At 54.4% G+C, this 19,897-nt stretch overlaps 1 protein-coding gene across 1 annotated transcript; it reads left to right on the forward strand.

Moving 5' to 3' along the window:
* Positions 1 to 6,949: 6,949 nt before the first annotated feature.
* On the forward strand, positions 6,950 to 18,003 carry INKA2 (inka box actin regulator 2). Its single transcript, XM_068173429.1, has 2 exons — positions 6,950 to 7,025; positions 17,007 to 18,003. The coding sequence occupies exons 1-2, from the start codon at positions 6,990 to 6,992 to the stop codon at positions 17,967 to 17,969; spliced, it is 999 nt and encodes a 332-aa protein (XP_068029530.1). The 5' UTR covers positions 6,950 to 6,989; the 3' UTR covers positions 17,970 to 18,003.
* The last annotated feature ends 1,894 nt before the right edge of the window (positions 18,004 to 19,897 follow it).

Consider the following 19,897-nt stretch of genomic DNA (forward strand, 5'->3'; position numbering starts at 1 on the left):
GCACAGCCCCGGCACAGCCCGGCACAGCCCCGGCACAGCCCGGCACAGCCCCGGCCAGCCCCGGCCCAGCCCGGCCCAGCCCCGGCACAGCCCCGGCACAGCCCGGCACAGCCCCGGCCCAGCCCCGGCACAGCCGCGGCACAGCCCCGGCCCAGCCCCGGCCCAGCCCCGGCACAGCCCTGGCACAGCCCCGGCCAGCCCCGGCACAGCCCGGCCCAGCCCCGGCACAGCCGCGGCACAGCCCCGGCACAGCCCGGCACAGCCCCGGCCCAGCCCGGCCCAGCCCCGGCCCAGCCCCGGCACAGCCCGGCACAGCCCCGGCCCAGCCCCGGCACAGCCGCGGCACAGCCCCGGCCCAGCCCCGGCCCAGCCCCGGCACAGCCCGGCCCAGCCCCGGCACAGCCCCGGCACAGCCCGAAGTCGCCGCGGAGAGCCGCTCCTGGCCCTGCGCAGACGCCCCAAACCCGCGCTGTGCCTGGGAGCGCTGTCCGGACGCGCGCTGAGCTCTGGCGGCCCTGGGCCGTGCCCATCCCCGAGGGGAGCGCCCAGCTCGCAGAACACACGGTTTGTGAGCCTACAGAAAAGTACTGCCAAAAATGAACAGCACTGTATTCACTCGGCAAAGGGCAAATGTGGTCATCTGTCTGGGCGTTACTTATTACCCCCTGTGGGCCACGTATTTTGAATCGTGGGTGGCTTTATGAATATCAGCTTTTATGGTAGCGCTTCAGAGGCTCTGGACGTGCAGCTCCCATTCATCCCGAGGGGATTTGGAAAATCTCCACAGTGGCTTCTACTGTACCAGCACATACACTGTGTCATTATTCTTACAGCGCCGGGCAGCCAAAATGAATTTTAATGGCTTTGGTGTATGACAGGCTTGGTGACACCTTTGAAATTCCTCATGTCTATATTCCTGATGGGGGAGAAAAGTCTGTCAGACTCTACTCAGTTATGTTTTGTGATGATGAAATTTTCCTGTGAATATTCTGAGTACCAAACATTAACCCTGCAGGACAAAGAGCAGCTCCAGTTTGGAGAGCTGCCCTCCACCAAAGGGGAGCACACCAGGTGGCTGGGACAGGTAACAGGATCTACAGGCATGCTGCCGTTCCAATTATTTTTTAATTTTTAAGTGGATATTCTCATTGGTCCTCAAGGGGAAAGAGTCTCCAACATGAGATAATTGTCTCTGGATAAATCTGGGAAAGGAGACAGACAAAGACACCTGGACATAACAAACATTTGATTAAATAGAGCCTTTCATAACCCTTTTAAATTGATGTGATTTGAACAGACAAGAAAGAGCAGTGAGGAGGGACTGTTCCCAGGGGGGAAGGGCAGCAAGGAGGGGACAAAGCAGCCCCCAAGAGCCATTGCAGGAGCTGCTCCCCTCTCTGTTTCTCTCATTTATTCCTTTTCTCCCAAGGTTCCAGGCAAGCTGCAATACAACCAAGGTGATGTGGGGACAGACGTTGTTCTCTGCGGAGCATTAACGAGCATTCAGACGCTGCACCGTCATTCACAAAGATGCTGCTGTTGGTGATTTCATTTTCCTTCAGCCGCTCGGTGCAGCCCGTCTCCGAAGCGTCTCCCGGTGTGCGAGACACCCGTGGCAGATTTGTTGTCCCTGTCGTGCTGGCTCTGGCCCTGACTGAGGGGCTGGGTCACATTTCGCTCCTGCGAGCTTGTCAGTCGATCCCAGGAAGGGTTTTGTTTTAGCCCTCATTCCCATAGTAAATCTTACCTGCTCCTGCTCCTCACTCTGTAGTGAGCTCTGTGCAAGTGCCGTGCTGTGAGTCACAGTTCAAACGAATCTTCGCCCTCCAGGCCTCGCTTTACCTCAGTGACTCTCAGCGCTGAATTCCCCTTGCCGACCTTCACGTGTCAGCCCCGCCAAGAGGAATCTGCAGCTTTGCCATGACAGGGCTTTGCTTTGGCTTGCTCTAAGAGCCAAAGGAAGTATTCCTGCTCGGAGCAGCCTTTGGAAATCCTGACACTTAATCTGAATACTCTGCAGGCAGAATGGGCGCTGGGAAAGGATTTAGGTTAGTTAAAGAAGCAGATGAGACATCCTTCAGAGCTGGAGTATTACTAAAATAACAGGTTCTTTTGAAGGGCTATAAACTCTCTAGCTTGGGGTCATAAAACTCCTTGAGGTTTCAGGATGTAGAAAAGCCCTGCTAGGGAAAATTCTTCCTCCCATATACACTGAGAGCATATTTTATTCCTCCAGGGTAGTGCTCACCACATTTTTGTCCCTGCTAGAAAGTGCGCATCACGTATTTGATTTTAATTGCATGCTGGACTCACTTTCCCCGGAATCTGTATATCAGTGGATCAGCTTTAGGTAAGTGATGTTCTAAGACACCTCTGAGTGATGCTGCTGGTGCTCCAGGTCGGGTGGTCACTATTTCAGACTGTTTCAGACTGTTTCAGCCTAACACCTGCAATACAAGCATTAGGACTTGTAGTAAATACTTCCCACAAGTTTATCCATCTCCTCCTTTTCTTATAAATCTACTCTTCCATTTCCAACACTTGCATTCTTGTTGTGACTCTTTGAAATACTGAGGTAAAATGGATAGTTTGTATTGGCTTCCAGACCTGCTGGGTTGTATCTATTTTAAGAATATATTCATTATTGATTTGGACATTGCTACTGCAAACAGGCACCAGCCTTGCCTTATTCCTTTGCCTTCAAAGGATTTGTCTTTCAGATCTGCCAAGACGTGGAATTATTCAGTGCAAATCTGGTTTACATAGTATTTATAGAATATTTTGAAAGTGAGATAATCTCATCCTCCTCTCCCAGATGTTTTCAGATTAAGACAGGGAAGTTTCTCTGTTCTCTGCAGCACGTGTGAGTCACTCTTTGGAGTGTGGGACGTATTTGTGTTTCCAGTGCCATGGAAACTGTGTTTGTTCTCTGTGCAGTAGAGCCCAGGACAGTGAAAGGGCCATTGATCCCAGCAGAGACAGTGACTGCGTGTTCACCGCCGAAAACTGACTCCAAGCACCCTGCACATTCACTTGCCCTCCGGAAAAGAAAGCTGCATGGCAAGTTACCAAGGAGCAGCAAGTCTTGGGAGCAGCAGAATCTTCTCCATTGCTTTAGTAATGACAAAGCTGTGGGTTCTTCCCAGCGAGTCTGGTGCGTGGAGTTGGCATAAATAATGATGATGAGGAGGAGGCTGGTCATGTCTTACATCCATCTAAGGCTCATTTCAGTGCCCTCCTGCGGAATGGATTGGGTTCCTTGTCAGGCACATTCCTCACAAGGATCAGGGAGAACTCCCCAGATTTCAGATGGCATCTCAAGTCCACGGGGGAGCCAGCACAGGCACATGCACGGGTGCAGCTGCAGATAAAAGCAAGCAGACCTAAGGGATCGGGTCAGAGCAGCTATTTCAGCTCTGCAGAGAGAAATGCCAGTATTTCACTCCTGTTGTTTTCCTTCAAATAAATAAACACCATCCCAGTTTAATCTTAGATACCAAGATTTGCTAAATTATTTTTTGAGCTCATGTGAGCAGGATCTAGGTCACGAAAACGCAGCGAGCCGAGATGAAATCCAGTAGATGTTCAGCACAAGGCAGTGCTGCACAAGGAGCTGCCCTGGTCCTTACTCCTGGCACTCCAGTGCAGGCAGAGCAATGCCAGGAGCTGGAATTTGGCTGGAGCAGCATTAAAAGTTTTTATTTTGAGGATGGGGCATAGTGAGGCTGGGGCATGTCAGAGCTTCACATATAAAGGCCACAAGTGCAGAGACTGTATGCACTAAATTAGACTTAATGGAAGAAACAGGAATAATTTCAGGGCTATTTTATCTCTTTATGCACAAATATAAAACCAGACAAAGTTCTGACATTATGTCCTTACCTATCGTGGCTGGGTGTTTCTGCCCCAGTGGGTTTAAACAAGGATGGATGCAATTCAGGTCATGCTGCAGCTCAAGTGGGAGGAAATTCTGAAAGGTTTGTCGTCAGTGTGCAAGAAAGTCGAAAGGAAGGAAAATTCAGCGATAACCACGCTTGTTAGTTCAGCAAAGAACAGTCACGTGGGAGCCTGGAGAAACCAGATCAATGAACTGAAAGACAACAAATGAGATGAGCCTTCAGCTGTGAAGGGATGGATGTTTCCTCAATCAGGAATGGACGAGGCAGTTCATAGAAGTGGAATACTCCACTCTGAAGGAGTATTCTAATTTTTGCCCAAGGATCTCAGTTTTTCTTTTTGTCCTGAAATAAACCATGTAGCTTTCTGCTTCAGGGAGTTTTATTCTTGGCTGTGTATTTTCTCGGAGATCTGATTTTCCAGTGCACTGCACCATCTGCTCATGGTTTACACCACGACAGAGCGGAAGGAGTGCAGGGCCTGGCATGAGGTGTCAGTGCTGCTTTGAACCAGTTGTCTACACGCAAGAGAAAAATGCTGCTTAGTAAGGAAATCCTACTGAGAAAATATTTCAGATTTTTCTCTTCCCTTGCAAGTTCCCAGGAGTTTGGAGCACATGAATATTCTTTTCTTTATTCTGTGCTCCTGAACTCCTTTATCAGTCTCCTGGGACAGGAGCAGCCCTGGAGGCTGGAAAGCAGATCAAAAAGATGTCCTTAGCAGAAGCCAAACAGAGCCTAGAAACTTTTCCTGTTCATCTGCCAGAAGATCAGTGTTGGTGTCTTGCAAGAGGCACAGGAGCTTGCAGCATCTGCCACTTGCCTTGTACACATGCAGGTGGCCTCTTGAATCCTTGCCATGCCGAAGGTCAGACGTTGTGTGAGTTCAGTTTGATCCTTCCAGCAGCCGTGGGTATCACTGCCATCTCCGTGGCTGTGCTGCCGCAGTCAAATGTGACAGCACCAGTTAGATCCGGAGTGCTGCAGTGACCCGGGCGCTGAGCTGGCCCTTCTCCTTGTGTGACACACTCCGTGTGTAACCTGGGACACTGCCTGCGGCTGGGCCACTCCCTGCTCATCCCCCGAGCCTCCGAGCTGCCCGGGCCAGGGCCATTCCGGCTCCTGGGCCCCACGGGGGCCATCCCAGCCTTCCCGTCTTTCCCTCCTGCCTGGCTCCTCACCCTGCCATATGCTGGGATAGGCTGTGGACATCCACACCCGAGCCCGGCCCGTGGGGAACAGCCAGCTGGCCAACGAATCCTGCCAGATCTCGGGGAAAAAATCATGGCTGGGCTAGCTGGCTTAGGCTGCAAGAGACTCGAGACTGGCAAGTACCCACTCACATCATGGCATGGCCTGTTGGAAGTGAGTCACTTTTTGATAAGGTCATTTCTCCAATAAATTAATATCTTTACTGCCCCACATTCTACAGAGCCTCGAAGAGAGATGCTGTTCCCATGCTGAACAGATGGGAAATGGGAACCCTGAAATGAGCGAGGAGACGGGAAATTTTGACCCATAATAACCCAGACACTGGAAGGATCAATAAACATTAACTCTGGAGTGTTTCCCAAACACATGTGAAAGGGCAGATCGCAAATTTCCCATTTAAATTGGATTTTGAAACAAAGGTCAGCTTTCAAAAACACTGAAACTGATTTCTGTAAACAAACAAGCAAACAAATCAAATCCTATTACCTTCTATAAAAAATGTTTTCCTCCAAAAAACAAAGACCTGGAGAGGCAAAAATTTTAGCCAGTCTTTGTGAAATTTATGGGAAAAAAACCAAGTAATTACGTTTTTAATCCCAAATTTGAAAATACAAAGTAGTATTTCTCCTCCTCTCGAGTTCTTTAGCATTGCAGAGCAACTCAGACTAAATTATCACAGGGGACTCAGCATTTATCATCTAAACAACACATTTTGCAGATAAGATGAGAATAATATTTATTTGTGAGAAACACTCAAAACTTCAAACCCTTTCAAATTCAGCGCAGTTCTGCAGTCTGATGATCCAAAAGTGTTTGTATTTTTTTCCCTGCTCGCCTGTCCATCTGTTTGGTGTCCTGTGGTGAGAAGCAATATTAGAGGCTGTTGATCTGAGATAAAAGAATCCTGCTCTTAGAGGGGCTCATCCGTAGCTCCGACATCCCCCACACCCCGGAGTTTTCCAGGTGCTGCTCTGTGCGCACAGTGCCACGGGCTGAAACAGCGCCTGCGGAGCAGCGAGGGGGACTGTTGTGAAAATGAACCCCGCTAAGGCACTTTGAGCACCTGTGCTGCGCCTCTCCGTGTGCTCTCCCCGACAAAGGGCGCTCGGCCGCCGGCACCAGTGCGTGTGTCCCTGTCCCCGGCCCGGGCCACCGCCACGTCCCCCGCGCTGCCCGGGCACGGGACGAGCAGCCCAGCCCGCGGTGAGGACAAAACGGGGACACCGCAACCGGGTGGCTTTGCAATTTCTCCTGATTAAGGCCATGTAGGTTAATCCGTGCTTTTGGCGGGGTGGTCCGCGTCTGCGGAGCAACGTGCAGAACGCAGAGCGCGACAAACTAAAGCGCCCAACTTGGGCGGCGAGCAGGGCCCGTGCCCCGCGCGGGCGGAGCGCTGGGCTGGCTCTGGAGGAGCGCCCGCCGCCTCCAGCAGGGCTGCGGCCGCCGGGGCCGGGCGGGGGGATGCGGCTGCCCCCGCCCCGCCGCCCGCACACGCGGCCCCGGCGCCGCCGCGCTGCGCGCCCTGCCCCGCGCCCGGCCCCGCCGGCGGCCGCCGCCCCCGGAGCCGCCCCGCGGACAGGCCCCCGGACACCAGACAGCCCCCGGACAGCCCCCGGACACCGGACAGCCCCCGGACAGCCCCCGGATAGCGGACAGCCCCCGGACAGCCCCCGGACACCGGACAGCCCCCGGACAGCCCCCGGATACCGGACAGCCCCCGGACAGCCCCCGAACACCGGACAGCCCCCGGACAGCCCCCGGATAGCGGACAGCCCCCGGACAGCCCCCGGATACCGGACAGCCCCCCGGAGCCGCCCCGCGGACAGCCCCGGACAGCCCCCTCTCCTCCCCTCCCGCGGCGGCCCCGCGCCGAGCCGGGCCATGGAGCAGCACCTGCGGCGCCTGCGGCAGGAGCTGGTAAGGGCCGGGGGTCGGGGCGCCCGGGGGGCGTCCCGGGGGCTGCGCGGCGGGGGCGGCTTTGGAAAGGTCCCGGTTGTGGGTCGGGGGTCCCGCCGCTGCCGTCGCCGTGAGCGGGGGCAGGTCCCGGTTGTGGGTCGGGGGTCCCGCCGCTGCCATCGCCGCGAGCGGGGGCAGGTCCCGGCCGGCGGCGGCCGCTCGGGGTCCGTCCGTCTGTCGGACAGAAACCGCGGCGGGGGCGGGCGGGGGCTTTAGGGACAAGCGGCCAACGCAGGTCAGAAATCAGGGAAGCAGCTACAGAGATGGATAGGAGCAACTTTCTGGGAATCAAAAGGCTGTAAAAGGAGCGCGCTGGCACCTCTGGTACCCTGTGAAATTACTTCTTTAATAGGAAAGCCTTTGTCAGAAACGAGCGGTGTTTTCGCCCTCCTGCCGCTCCTGCTCAGGGGTAACCTCAGTCCCGGGGCTTGCTGGGGCTTGTCCACCAGCCCGAAGGCATTGCTGGCGCTCTGGGGTGGGTTGGGAGGAGGAACTGATACTTCCCAAAATAGGGTTCCAGTGGGTCTGGCTCGGAGTCTGCGTTATCCTGATAAATAGATAGTGAGAACAAAAGGGGAAGACAAGGCAGAGCAAGAACGGGTGGGTGAAGTTTCCACATGCGAGAAGCTCCCGGTTTGGACTGGAGGGAGGTGATTTCAGCCGGGTTCGTGCTCCCTGGAGCTCTGTTCAGTGCCTGCACTGCAGGAAGCACTCCGTGTGTAACCCCAGCGAGTCCCTGCGGAGCAGGCGAAGTTCCAGCTGTGCCCAGGGCAGGACCAGGGCTGGAGAGCCCCGTGCTCCTCCAGATCCCGGTGTCTTGTGAAACACGGGCTGGGCCAGTGGCCTTCTGCTCTCGATAAATGTGGCAGCAGTGACATTTAACCTGCTGGCGTTCTCAGTGTTTCCCCAGCAAACACAGGAGGTGAAAGACAAACTAAAACAAAGGAAAATGGGAGTCACTGGTGTGCTGTACACTGAGCGTGATGAATGAAATGCAAACTGCCAACAAGGACATGTACAGAATAATCTGACAGCCCTGGGAAATCTGAGCTGGGAGGTGAGATGGGAGAAGGAATAGTTTCCAGAAGAACATCCTAAGATTAAGGTTCCTAAATCAGTGTTTTGTCTTCTAACCAAATCGGTTTTGTTATCTGAGCAATATTTTTGTAGAGGAGCCTAAACATTGCACCTCTGAGTCTAAAACATGCCTGTTTTGTACTGCAAAATATAACTTCTGAAGAGTCAATATATTCAACAGGAAGGGAGATCCCTCACACTTAATGTGTGAAAAAAAATACTTCAAATGAGAAAATTCTGGCTTTGTTCAGTCCTTGCTATAATGCAGGAATTTATTTTTTTTCAATTGTAAAAATGCAACAGTTTTTATTACATTAATAAACCATGACTTAGCCTTGCATAAATCTGTGTATGCTTGGCTTAAACCACTGGGAAGGAGCAGTTGTCACCTTCAGCTGGACGAGCTGTGACTTGACTGAGAGCAGCCTGGGTCTCGGTACGTTTGGTTTTCACCTGTCACATTGGTTCCCCCTCCCACCGCCCGGATTTTGTTGTTCAGACTTTAGAACTTCCTTCCACACGGGCTCTCCGAGGGTGCGAGCGTGGCTGGGCTGGGACATCCGCAGGGTGCAGCTGGACAGAGCCCGGGCGCACTCCCCCAGCTCCCTGCGGCTCAGCCAGCTGCAGGCTGAGCGAGAGTGGGAGCTGCAGCAACTGGAACAGCCGTCAGTGTGTCCTGAGCAATACCAGCTTGTGAAAATCAGCTCCTGGAATGAAAACGGAGGAGTGTTTCTGTAAGGAGCAGCCCGAGGGACAGCTGGGCCCATCTGCGCCACGGGCAGTGGGAGCTGGGCTGCAGAGCTCTGCCACTGCCTCAGTGCTGGGCAGGTCCTGCCCGGCCTCCGGCTGCACCAGAGCCACGGCTCACGGGCAGGACTGCTGAGAATGGCTGTGGCCACCTGCAGCCAGCGAGCCACCTGAGCGGGGCACAGGGCAGCCCGGCCCCGGGCTTCCCCGTGCGTTTAGGAGCACCCCAGGCTGTGCTGTGTCCCAGGAGCAGCCCTGCTGTGCAGGGAGGTTCTGCAGAACTTCCCTCTGTGACAGCCAGGCTTTTTAGGGCTGCTCAGTGTCACATGGCAAGGTTAGAGACCGTCCCATCAGCAGAAGTTTAGTTTGTCTCAGTGCAGGCAGCCTCTGGTTTGGTAAACCAGACTTTTGGCCGGTTTTGAGGAGGGGATTTTCTCAAAAAATAGTGGATGTTGGCACAGCTCCCAGTTCCCAAGGAAAGGTTATCTTCCAGTGCAACTCAATCCCCCAGCAGTGCGAGACAGGAGGATTCCAGCTCTGTTTCTCCTTTCCCTTGCTTTGTTTATTAAAAACACATTGAATTGCTGGTGTGCTTGGCTGGGGCTGCTGTGGGCCCCCATGTGTCACCTGTGCCCTGAGAGCACAGCGAGCTGTGCCAGGCAAGCCAGCGAGCAGCGAGGTCGGGCATGCTCACCCTGCTCTTCCCATTTCCTCTGGGAAAGCTCTGCCAGGGCTCCCGAGGACGAATCTGACCCCTTTCAGTCAGTGAGGAGAGAGCTCCCATTCCAGCCGCGTGTTTTCCATTGTAGGCTGATGGTTTCTGGCATGTGTGGTGCCCCTTTGATTGGAATTCATTCAGAAGCTTCCACACGCAAACGCTGCGCAGGCAGGAGAGCGCAGCTGACACAGCCACTCACGCTGTGGGAGCAGGGCAGCTCTGCTGGGGCTGGCACCCTCACCCCAGCCTGACACCAGCCCCTGCAGCCTTTCCCCACAGGCTGTGCCAGCTCTCTGCACCTCTGCCCCGGCTCCAGAAAATACTTGAGACCTTGTTCTCCTCCGGGAAGCCCCTGGAGATTTATGGACACACTGTGGCTTGTGGGAACGTGCAGCGCTGGTTTCTAGGGCTGGTGATGGAATTGGCTGTGGTTCCGCACTCCTGTCATGTGTCCTTGCAGTGGCAGCTGTGAAATGTGCCCCAGAGCTCGGGAGTGCGCCTCTCCTGCCCCTGATCCCAACCCTCAAAGCCCTCTTGCCTGCATTCGGAATCTGCAGACGTTGTCCCGAGGCACAGCAGAACTGTGCTGCTCCCCCAGTCACGGAACGTCGTCTCAGCTGAAAGCTCAGGTTTAGCAGGAATCGTCTTGCTGAGGGATGGGCAGAGAGGAGTTTCATTTCTGTGCTGCACAGGGCAGTGCCTGCCTGCACTCTCAGACACCGGGACAGTTTGCGCTGATGCGCAGCAGCATCACACATGGACCGTGGGATGGGGGCTGGGGGCTCCTCTGCAGCTAGAAGAAATCATTGCTTTCTCTCTGGGAGCTGCTGAGTCCATGGGGCAGATTTATCTGGCACGTGGGGTTTGTGTGGCTGTAACAGGCGAGGGGGCACAGCCATGGCAGCTGTGCTTGTAACCTTACTTGGCTGTGCTTGTAACTTTGCTTGGTCTTTCAGATTAATCCAGGATATGTCTGGGCTTTCTGTAGCTTTCTTCTGGGAGGAAAAGTATTTAAGTCACCACTCAGACTTGAACTTTTAATGTTCTCCCTGCACATTTGTCATAAATGCATCGAATTACTGAGTTTGATAGAGTCTGACTCCCTTCTTACAGTAATTTATGTCCTGCTAGACAATGTTTCTTGCTATGAATATCCTGCAGGAATAGAACATTGGGTCCAAGTGAAAAATACAGCCAATTATTTTTACTCTTTGTCTCACACTGGTCCTATTCCGGTAACTGTGTCACGCTCCGAGAGGATCTGCTGTGTTTTCATTGCTGCTCTCCCTGAAGGGGCAGCTGGGGTGCTTTGCAGTCTGTGAGGCACAAATGACAGCCCTGAGGGTCCGGTGTCACTGCTCCAGCTCAGCAGCTGGGAACAGGCAGCTCCAGGCGTGTCTCAGTGAAGCAGGTCCCTTTTTGGGTGACTTCACCCCTGGCTGCTGCAGGCAGTGCCAGAAGGTTGGGTGCTTGTCACAGACCTCATTCCTTGATGTTCTGAGGGGAAGGTGCAAAGGAGTGACTTGACAGCAGATGTCCTGTCTTGTTTAACTGGGGAGGGAAGGCAGTCACGGGCTTTGTCCTCTGGGTTATTTCCAGAGCAGTCACCTAAAGATGAGGATGGATTTTTTCAGACTCCCAGTTTCACATAATCAGGAATGTTAAGGAGCAGATTCCCAGGGAAGCAGGTCTGGGATGAAAACTGACACTTTCAACCATCATCTTCAGTGGCCAGTCTGTCCATCGAGGCCTGCGGTCTCTCTTATCCTTGGGTTGTGAGTAGAAGTCTGAAGGTTGGAGTTATTTTTGGCCCATTTTTATCCTGGTTGAGGAGAATTGATTTTTCTGATTTGCCTTTAAACATAGGGAGTGTGATTGGGAAGCACAGAGCAGTAACCTTGCACTGGGAAGGAAGGTGGGGTTTGGAGTGATGTGAACCACGTCTGCCATGGTTAACATCTGCTTAGGATCTGTTGAAGTTGTTGTGAGGGGAAGTCTCTGGTTTGCTTTCAGCATCCTTCCTCTTTCAGATAAGCTGTGAGCTCACAGTTAGCATCCTCATGCACACCTAACATACCCTGGGAAGACAAGAGGTTAAAGAGACACTTGAAATTATTGTGATGAAATGCAAGGACTGAAAGACAACTGCAGGCCCTTGGCATGCTGCAGGGGAAGGGAAGGAAAAGAAAGGTGGAACGAGGGGCTGGAGAGAGCTCTGTGAGAGCTGTGCAGCAAGGCTGTGCCCAGCCACAGCTGCAGGCTTGCTGGAGATTAATCCAGTTAGTGACCCAGAGGAAAACACAGAAACAATATGATCAGCTCAGCAGTTCTAAAATGATTTCAGTCTCTATTATGTCATCTGCTTTAAATACCAATTGTTTGGTGCTGGCTCTGTTGCCCATCAGAACTATTATTAAGACCTATTTGCCATTTGTTCTTTCCTGTCCTCTCAGCAATAACTTCCTCTGTGTGCATTTCTTTTACCTAAGAGCTGGACATCTGTCTTCCTCCTCGTTGTGACAAACACGCTCAGGGCTCTTCTTCCCAGCTCCGTGCTCAGCTGGAGCCGGGCTGTCTGGGCTTTTCCTTTCCATCAGCATCACAGAGCTGCTGGCCCTGGGCAGGCAGATGTGTGGGTGGGCTGGGAGTGCGGACAGCTGTGGCTGCAGGAGATCATGGGAACTGGATCCTGAGAGCTGGGTGAAGGGAGATGTTAACGGGAAAACATCAGTTCCCCAAGTGGCTGGGAGGAGTTACTTATTTACCTGGGAAGGGGGAAGTGGCAAGGGAAATCTCCCTTGTTTGTAGATCTGGGGTGTTTGAGGCTGAGTTTGATGAAATGCCAGTAACTGCTGGAGGAGATTCCTTGGGCCAGGCTCTGTCCTGCTGTGTTAATCAGTGGTGGAAGATCATTGATTTACCAGCTGTGAAAAGCAGTTGTGGGTTGTTGTTTGGGAGGTGAGGAGATCATGGAAAGGGTGGCTTCCAAAGCAGTTGGTGCCTTTGCTGCTCAGGATGGTGCATTTCCAGTGCAAAAAACACTCTATATGTGAGCTCTGGCAGTCTTTTGTTTGGTTCCCCCCCATGTTGAGTATTCCCTGATGATCATTTGAAAGTGGAATTTTGAATTTTCACTTCAGTTTTCAGTGTTTGGGGTGTCTGTAGTTTGAATGAGCTTTGCTTTGGAGGAGCACTGAGGCAGAGCTGCCTGGCTCACACCTCCACAGGAGGGCTGAGCCAGGTAATACCTGGTTCCTCAGAAAGGAATCTCTCCCATCACACAGCAGTCCCAGGCACTGAAGGGGAGCACAGCCCTGTGAGTACTTGTCTTGATTTAAAAGGCATGAGTTGACTTGTGCAGAATTAGACATCAAATTTTTCATGCCAATTTTTAGGGATTGCAAAAGTTTCAGGAATAACAAGATCCAATTTGAGGCATCTGATGTTTAACTGGTTTATAGAGATAGATTTGGATACCTTGTCATGGTTCTAAGAGGGCTTTTTTTGGAAGCAGAGAAGCCAAACAACCACTTCTGTTGAAGGGCCAAGTGTCTCAGATGAGACACCCGGGGCCCTGGAGATGCTGCTGGGTTTGTGCACCTCGGGCAGGGAGCAGCAGGAGCAGAGGGGAGGGCAGGCTCTGTGCACACCCGGGGTGGGCAGGGCTGCTGCCCTCTGCTCTGCTGGGATTTGCAGCTCACAGGGACATGAGCAGAGCATCTCCTGGAGCCCAGCTTACACAACGGCAGAACCCCAGCAGGGCCAGGTCCCTCTCCAGGCACGGGGGCTCTCTGGGCTCTGTGCCACGCTCACGCTCTGTTTGCGGTGCAGCTCATCGCAAACCTGAGCTCCTTCTGCATGACCTGTGCGACTGAGAGCTGGTGAGGGCTGTCCCTGCAGGCCGGAGCTCCCCTCACCTCCAGCACTGCATCCATTTGATTTCCAGCCCAATCTGCTGAATTTTTTGCAGAATCCCTTTTTCTTCTCACAGACCAGGTAGTTCAGTCCTGACCCTCTGCCAGGGAGGTGGTCTCTGTTCTCTGGGACATTGTTCCTTTTCTGGAGACTCTCAGAGGAGCCAGTCTGAACTTGGGAGAGCTGAGATCTTGGCAAGGAGGAGAGGCTGGCAGTTAGACAGTGGGGAAGGTTTCTTTTCCCTCCAGAATTTTCTTTCCAAGGTGAGTACTCTTAATTGCAGGTGGATGGAATCCAAGCCCCTCAGGCTGTTTGGTCACCAGGCAGTGACTTCACTTTGGGCTGGGCTTCCCTCTCTCTCCAGTTCTGTAAAAGGCTGAGCAGATACCAAGAAGAGCAGAAGATAAAGCAGAGAGGGTTGGTTTGCTTCATTTTTTAACTTGCACAACCCGAAATTACAGCAGCATTTGCCAGCGGAGTTGAAAGTCTCAGGATGTTGAGAACTCAGTTGTTGCTGGTGGGCTTCACATTGCTCAGGGACACTGAGGCCAGAGGGTGGGATTCCCCCCTCCCAGGGCAGGCCAGTGGGGCAGGACGGAGGAGCCACAGCCCAAAGCCTGCTCCCCTCCCCTGTGCTGCCAGGGGCTCAGCCCAGGATCCCCACTCAGTCATTCACAGGAGAGGCTTTCCACGGAGGAAAACATCCCCTCTTCTCTTCCAGCGCTTCAGGCTCCCCAGGCTGCTGCTGGCCCAGGTTTGGCAGCCCAGCTGCTTTGTTCAGGAGAAGTGCTGCCTTTGGCCTCAGCCCGTTCCTTGGGGGCAGCTGGCTCTGCCTGTGAGCAGCGAGCCCAGCGCTGCCCAGCATGGCTGGGGAAGGGTTAATACTCCCTGGGTTGGCCTGGCTGAGCCCGGCAGGGCTGCCCCATCCCGGGCCAGCCCCCTGAGGCCACCGGGCTGGAGATGCCGGGGGCTGGAGGAGCCCAGCCCGGGCAGGACCCTGCGCTCCCGCTGGCGATTACTGCGCCAGGGGATTTGGTGGGAAGTGGCCAATGAGGGGCCAAGCTGGCTCCAAATCCAGCTTTTTCCAAAGCCCCAGATAAAACAGACTGCCATTAATAAGGCAAGGAAGGTTAGGACGAGCAGCATCTCGGCAGATCTGGAGAGGTAAGGTGGCAGTTCTGTCTGAGGCTGGCGGAGCATCTGGCCCAGCTCGGAGCGGGAAGCAGGAGCGCGGTGAGGCTGCGACTGGGACATTATTTGCACGTCTGCAGCAGGAGTTTATTTGCTGATGTTAGGAAATGCCATAGCTGGAGGCTCTGGGTAGTGGAATCAGGAAGCTGAGCACAGATTTTATGTATCTTTGTAGCTGTGTGCTCATTCTGGGTGATAAACAAGTTTCTTGAGAGAAAAGCTCTGAAAAATGACTGTAACCTGCTGGTGAGTTTAGTTCAAGGTTCTGGGATTGGAAATGGGGATTTGTGGTCAGAAACTGTTGAGCTGTTTCCACTTAGAGAGCTGGGTTGTCACAGTTTTCTGATGGCTGCTCTTCCTCGCTGCTCAGCTCCACATACAGAGATGGAAATAGAGCGAGTGATTGAACCAGCTTAGGTAAAATGGAGATGTAGAAAATAAAGCTTGGTAAGGTAAAGCTGAACATAAGAATAAAAGAAAAAGCTGGCCTTTTTCACCCTAACCTTGAGATCTGTTGCTGTACAAAAAATGGTGATGAGCGTTCTAAACCGTTGGTGACAGCGTAGGCTGGAGCTTCCCCAGACGGGGTAATCTCTCTGCAAACCACCTCGCCCAGTGTGACATGGCCTCACCTCCAGCCCTGCCAGCCCCTGCTGTTCCTGCCCCTTCCCACTCCCCCTCCTGCTGAAAATGAATCAGTGGCAGCTGTTGGAAAGTGGAGCCCGTTGCTTTCTGGTGCCGCTTTGGGAACATGATCCAGATCCTGCATGAGAGAGAGAGAGCAACGGAGCCAGAGAGAAGGGGGGAGTTGGGAACCTCTGGAGAATAACTTGCTTATTTTAAGCCTGGTATAGAAAGTTCAATCTTTGCGGTGAGGTTCAGGGATGAAGCAGAACTGCTACTAAAGGTCCTAGCCTGAGAATCAAAGATTTCCTGCTTGAATGTAAGTAGTGCTAGAGTTTGTTGGTTGTTCTGTGCAAAATTTCCAGTGCATTGAAATGTCTTCGATTGTCCTCTAACGAGAGGTGCCTGTGCTGAGGGCATTGAGAGCTGGAGATGTGTTATGAGTAACAATTTCATTCTTCCTGGGGTTTATTTTTAATCTACTTGAGCACTTCAGGTAAGGAAGCAAGGCTCTGTTCTGGCTCCTGATTGCAGCTGGTGACAGGGCACAAAAGACTCAAAAGCACAAGAATATTCTAAACCTGGCGCCAGCCAAAACCATTCATAGTTCTACACCTTGGGCTTCTGCCAAGCAATTAATGGAAACTCAAACTCTTTATTTCTGTTGTCAGGTCAAACAATCCACTTCTGTCAGCTCCTCTTATTCCTAGAGGGACACTCCTAGAAAAATCTAAGGAGAATCAGAGTGCTGTTGGCTGAAGTGGATGCAGTGCAGGTGGGGTGCGTGGCAGATGCGGTCAGGAGAGAGGGCAGGCCCAGAAAGCTGCTCAGCCCTGCTCTGCTGCCCCGTGCTGCTGCTGTCCTGCCCTGGGGACACTGACCCACGGGGACACTGACCCACGGGACACTGCTGGGGACACTGACCCTCAGACACTGACCCACGGGACACTGCTGGGGACACTGACCCAATGGACACTGACCCATGGACACTGACCCACGGGACACTGACCCACAGACACTGCTGGGGACACTGATTCATGGGGACACTGACCCAATGGACACTGACCCATGGACACTGACCCAAGGGACACTGACCCACAGACACTGCTGGGGACACTGACCCACGGGGACACTGACCCACAGACACTGCTGGGGACACTGATTCATGGGGACACTGCTGGGGACACTGACCCATGGGGACAGTGACCCATGGGGACACTGCTGGGGACACTGACCCACGGGGACACTGACCCACGGACACTGCTGGGAACACTGACCCACGGGGACACTGACCCACGGACACTGCTGGGAACACTGACCCACGGGGACACTGACCCACGGGGACACTGACCCACAGACATTGCTGGGAACACTGACCCACGGACACTGCTGGGAACACTGACCCACGGACACTGACCCATGGACACTGACCCACAGACACTGCTGGGAACACTGACCCACGGACACTGACCCATGGACACTGACCCACAGACATTGCTGGGAACACTGACCCACGGACACTGCTGGGAACACTGACCCACGGACACTGACCCATGGACACTGACCCACAGACACTGCTGGGAACACTGACCCACGGGGACACTGACCCACGGACACTGCTGGGAACACTGACCCACGGACACTGACCCGCTGTGCTCTTCCCTCCGCAGCTCTCCATGAAGGAGGTGGGCGACGGGCTGCACGAGCAGATGAACTGCATGATGGGCGCCCTGCAGGAGCTGAAGCTGCTGCAGGTGCAGACGGCCCTGGAGCACTTGGACATCTCGGGGCGCCGCAGCCCCGCGGAGCAGCGCCGGTGCTGCCGCAGCAGCGCGGGGGCCGGGCAGGACCCGCGGCCGGGGGGGGCCCAGGGGCGCTGCCCCCCGCCCCTGGCGTGTCCCGTGCCACGGCCAGCCAGCTTGTCCCAGCCCGCTGCGTTCCCGGAGAGCGGCCGCCCGTGGGACACCCCCTGTTCCTCGCGGAGCCTCTGCGGGGAGGGCTGGTGTCCCCCAGAAGGACCTCGCCCCGTGTCCGGCAGCGCGGAGCACGGCCGGCCCCGGACGCTGCAGCCCCGCAGCCAGGACACGGCTGGGGCGTGGCCGCTGTGCCAGGAGTGCCCGGGCTGTGACGAGGGCCACGACTGGACATCGTCCCTGATGTCCCAGAGCAGGAACCGGCAGCCGCTGGTGCTGGGGGACAACATCTTTGCAGACTTGGTGGGGAACTGGCTGGACCTGCCCGAGCTGGATAAGAAGGGGGAGAAGAGCGAGTCGCTGTCCGTGAGCAGGTCCCAGGAGCTCTGCAGGAAGTTCTCCCTCACAGCCAACATCTTCAAGAAGTTCCTAAGGAGCGTCCGGCCAGACCGCGACAGGCTGCTCAAGGAGAAGCCTTGCTGGCTCCCTCCTGAGGACAAACAGCCCGAGATTTCCAAGAGGTCCAAAAAGATCAACAAACTCAAGGGGACATTTTACTTGCCCCTTCACGGGAACCTGCAGAACCACCACAGCAAAGCAGAGAGGTGCCCCAGGGCAGACAGCCGTAGTGAGCACCCCAAAACGGGCACCCGGAAAGTCCCCGACTCCAGAGACTACAGCCAGGCGGGGTTTGACATCAACACGGCCGTGTGGGTCTGAGCCTCTGCTCTGCCCACATCACACCCACCACCCGTGGGACCGCGCTCACCTGCTCAGGACACTCCTGGGCTCTCCACAGGGACAGGAGAGGAGTCCTGCAGAACATGCTGCGGGCTTCACATGGAACTTTCTGGAGAGCTACGGCTTCAGGGACTGCCTGAGCAGCAGCTGGTGCAGCCCCACGTGGGGAGGCCTTTGGGGACCAATACTGGCAAAAATAATGCAGATCTTTAGCAGCTGTAGGAGGAGTGGTGCCACAGGTGAGCAGCTCCTGGTGCCAGGCCCATTCCATCGTCTCCAGCTCAATGGTGCAGCACAAAATCCACGGTGTGCGTGTGTGTGTATGAGTGTGCAAATTATATATATATATATATAGTTTTGTTAAAAAAAATCTATTCCTGATTGTGTGCACTTGAAACTGGGTTACAAACCAGGCGTCCCAAGCCTTGTACATGAAGCACTTGTTATTTAAATGGAAAGAAATAAGTTTGAATTTATAAGACTTGAACAATTGCTGAGTGGGGGGCACCCCCCCAACTCTGGGGGGTTTCCCCTTAAACTGTATCCCTGGTGCCCTCCCAGCATCTCTCCCTCCCCTGCCAGTCAAAGAGTGGGGCACAAGGCTCCCCACAGGGGGTTTGTGACCTCGATGGGTTTGCCCCTCTCCCCTGCCCTTGTCTCTGTGGATTGCTCCAGGTACAACGTTGCTGAAGTTTGTTGTTGGATTTTCACCAGATTTTCACTCCCCCATTTCCTGCTGTGTTCCCTGTTGCTGTTGTACAAACCCCACTTTGACAGAACCGAGTTCTTCAGTGTCCGACTCTCCAAGAGTTTCCAATAAAGTGGGATCGGTGTCACTCTGCTCTGGGACACCCTGGGTCTCTTCTCTCACTCCAGGAATTTCCCCCGCTGTTCCCAGCTGGCATTGGCAGTCTGGGGAGCAGCCAGAAGAGTTTCCATTCGAGCAGAGGTTGTAAATCACGGCAGAGCTCCCTGCCAAGGTGCCAGCACTGCTCCAGAGGCGCAGCCCCTGCACAGCCCTGAGCCTCCAGGGCTTCTTCAGCCTCCCCATCATGCTGCCTCGCCCAGCAGCGACGTGGGCAGAGGGACAGAGCTCTGGGGAGAAGCTGCTGCCACGGGCAGAGCCCCAGAGCCAGCCGGTCCCTGGCCGGAGGAGGGGACAGGGCCAGGGGTCCTGCCACAGCCCCAGGGAGCGCGGAGCCTGGCGCGGGCACTGCAGCCCCAGCAGGTGCCCGTGTGCGTTCCCAAACCTGCTCCAGTCGCTCCCAGCTCGGGAGGGCTTGTGTGCAAGCAGGGGGATTGGTTTTTGAACCTCCCAGCTCTATTCCTGTTGTAGCTTCCCGAGGCAGAGAGGCCGGTGGGGCAGAGGCGTGCAGGCAGAGTTCTTTTTCTCCTTTGCAAATTAAATATAGGCACAAGGCAGGCCCTGCTTGTGCCCATACAAGGAGAGGAGCGGGGCAGCACCCGAGCTCAGCACTTCTGCAGGAACCTGAGCAGGCTTTTGTTCCTCCTCGTGGGCTTCAGGGCTGGTGCTTCCCCCTTCCTCCTTTCTCTGACTGCCGAAAGGCTGCTTGTAAAGCATTTTGTTTTCCTCCTCTTTTATCAGTAGCTCATCCTGTTTGTTACCTCCCTGCTCCTTTCCAGAGGCTCAGCAAAGAGAAGGAGTTTTCCAGAGAGTGGGGCAGCTTTTCCTGCGGCAGCCCCAGTCCCCAGAGAGCGTGGCCTCAGCACTGGGGTGCCAGCCCCGAGCCCTGGGGTGTCACACTACAACACGAAATAACTCAGGCATTCACTCAAGATGAAAAAGAAGGAAAAGAGTAAAAGGAAGTTTTATTTCTGACCTTGTAATATATAGAATTCTAAAAGTGACAGTGGACTGGAGGGTGAAATTCTCACCTCTCCAACCA

The sequence above is a fragment of the Anomalospiza imberbis genome, chromosome 26, assembly GCF_031753505.1.
Source record: "Anomalospiza imberbis isolate Cuckoo-Finch-1a 21T00152 chromosome 26, ASM3175350v1, whole genome shotgun sequence".
Lineage (NCBI taxonomy): Eukaryota > Metazoa > Chordata > Aves > Passeriformes > Viduidae > Anomalospiza > Anomalospiza imberbis.

Coding starts and splice junctions, on each gene's coding strand:
- INKA2 (XM_068173429.1), top strand. CDS start 6,990: ATGGAGCAGCACCTGCGGCGCCTGCGGCAGGAGCTG. Junction 7,026..17,006: donor GGCGCCTGCGGCAGGAGCTG/GTAAGGGCCGGG, acceptor TTCCCTCCGCAG/CTCTCCATGAAGGAGGTGGG.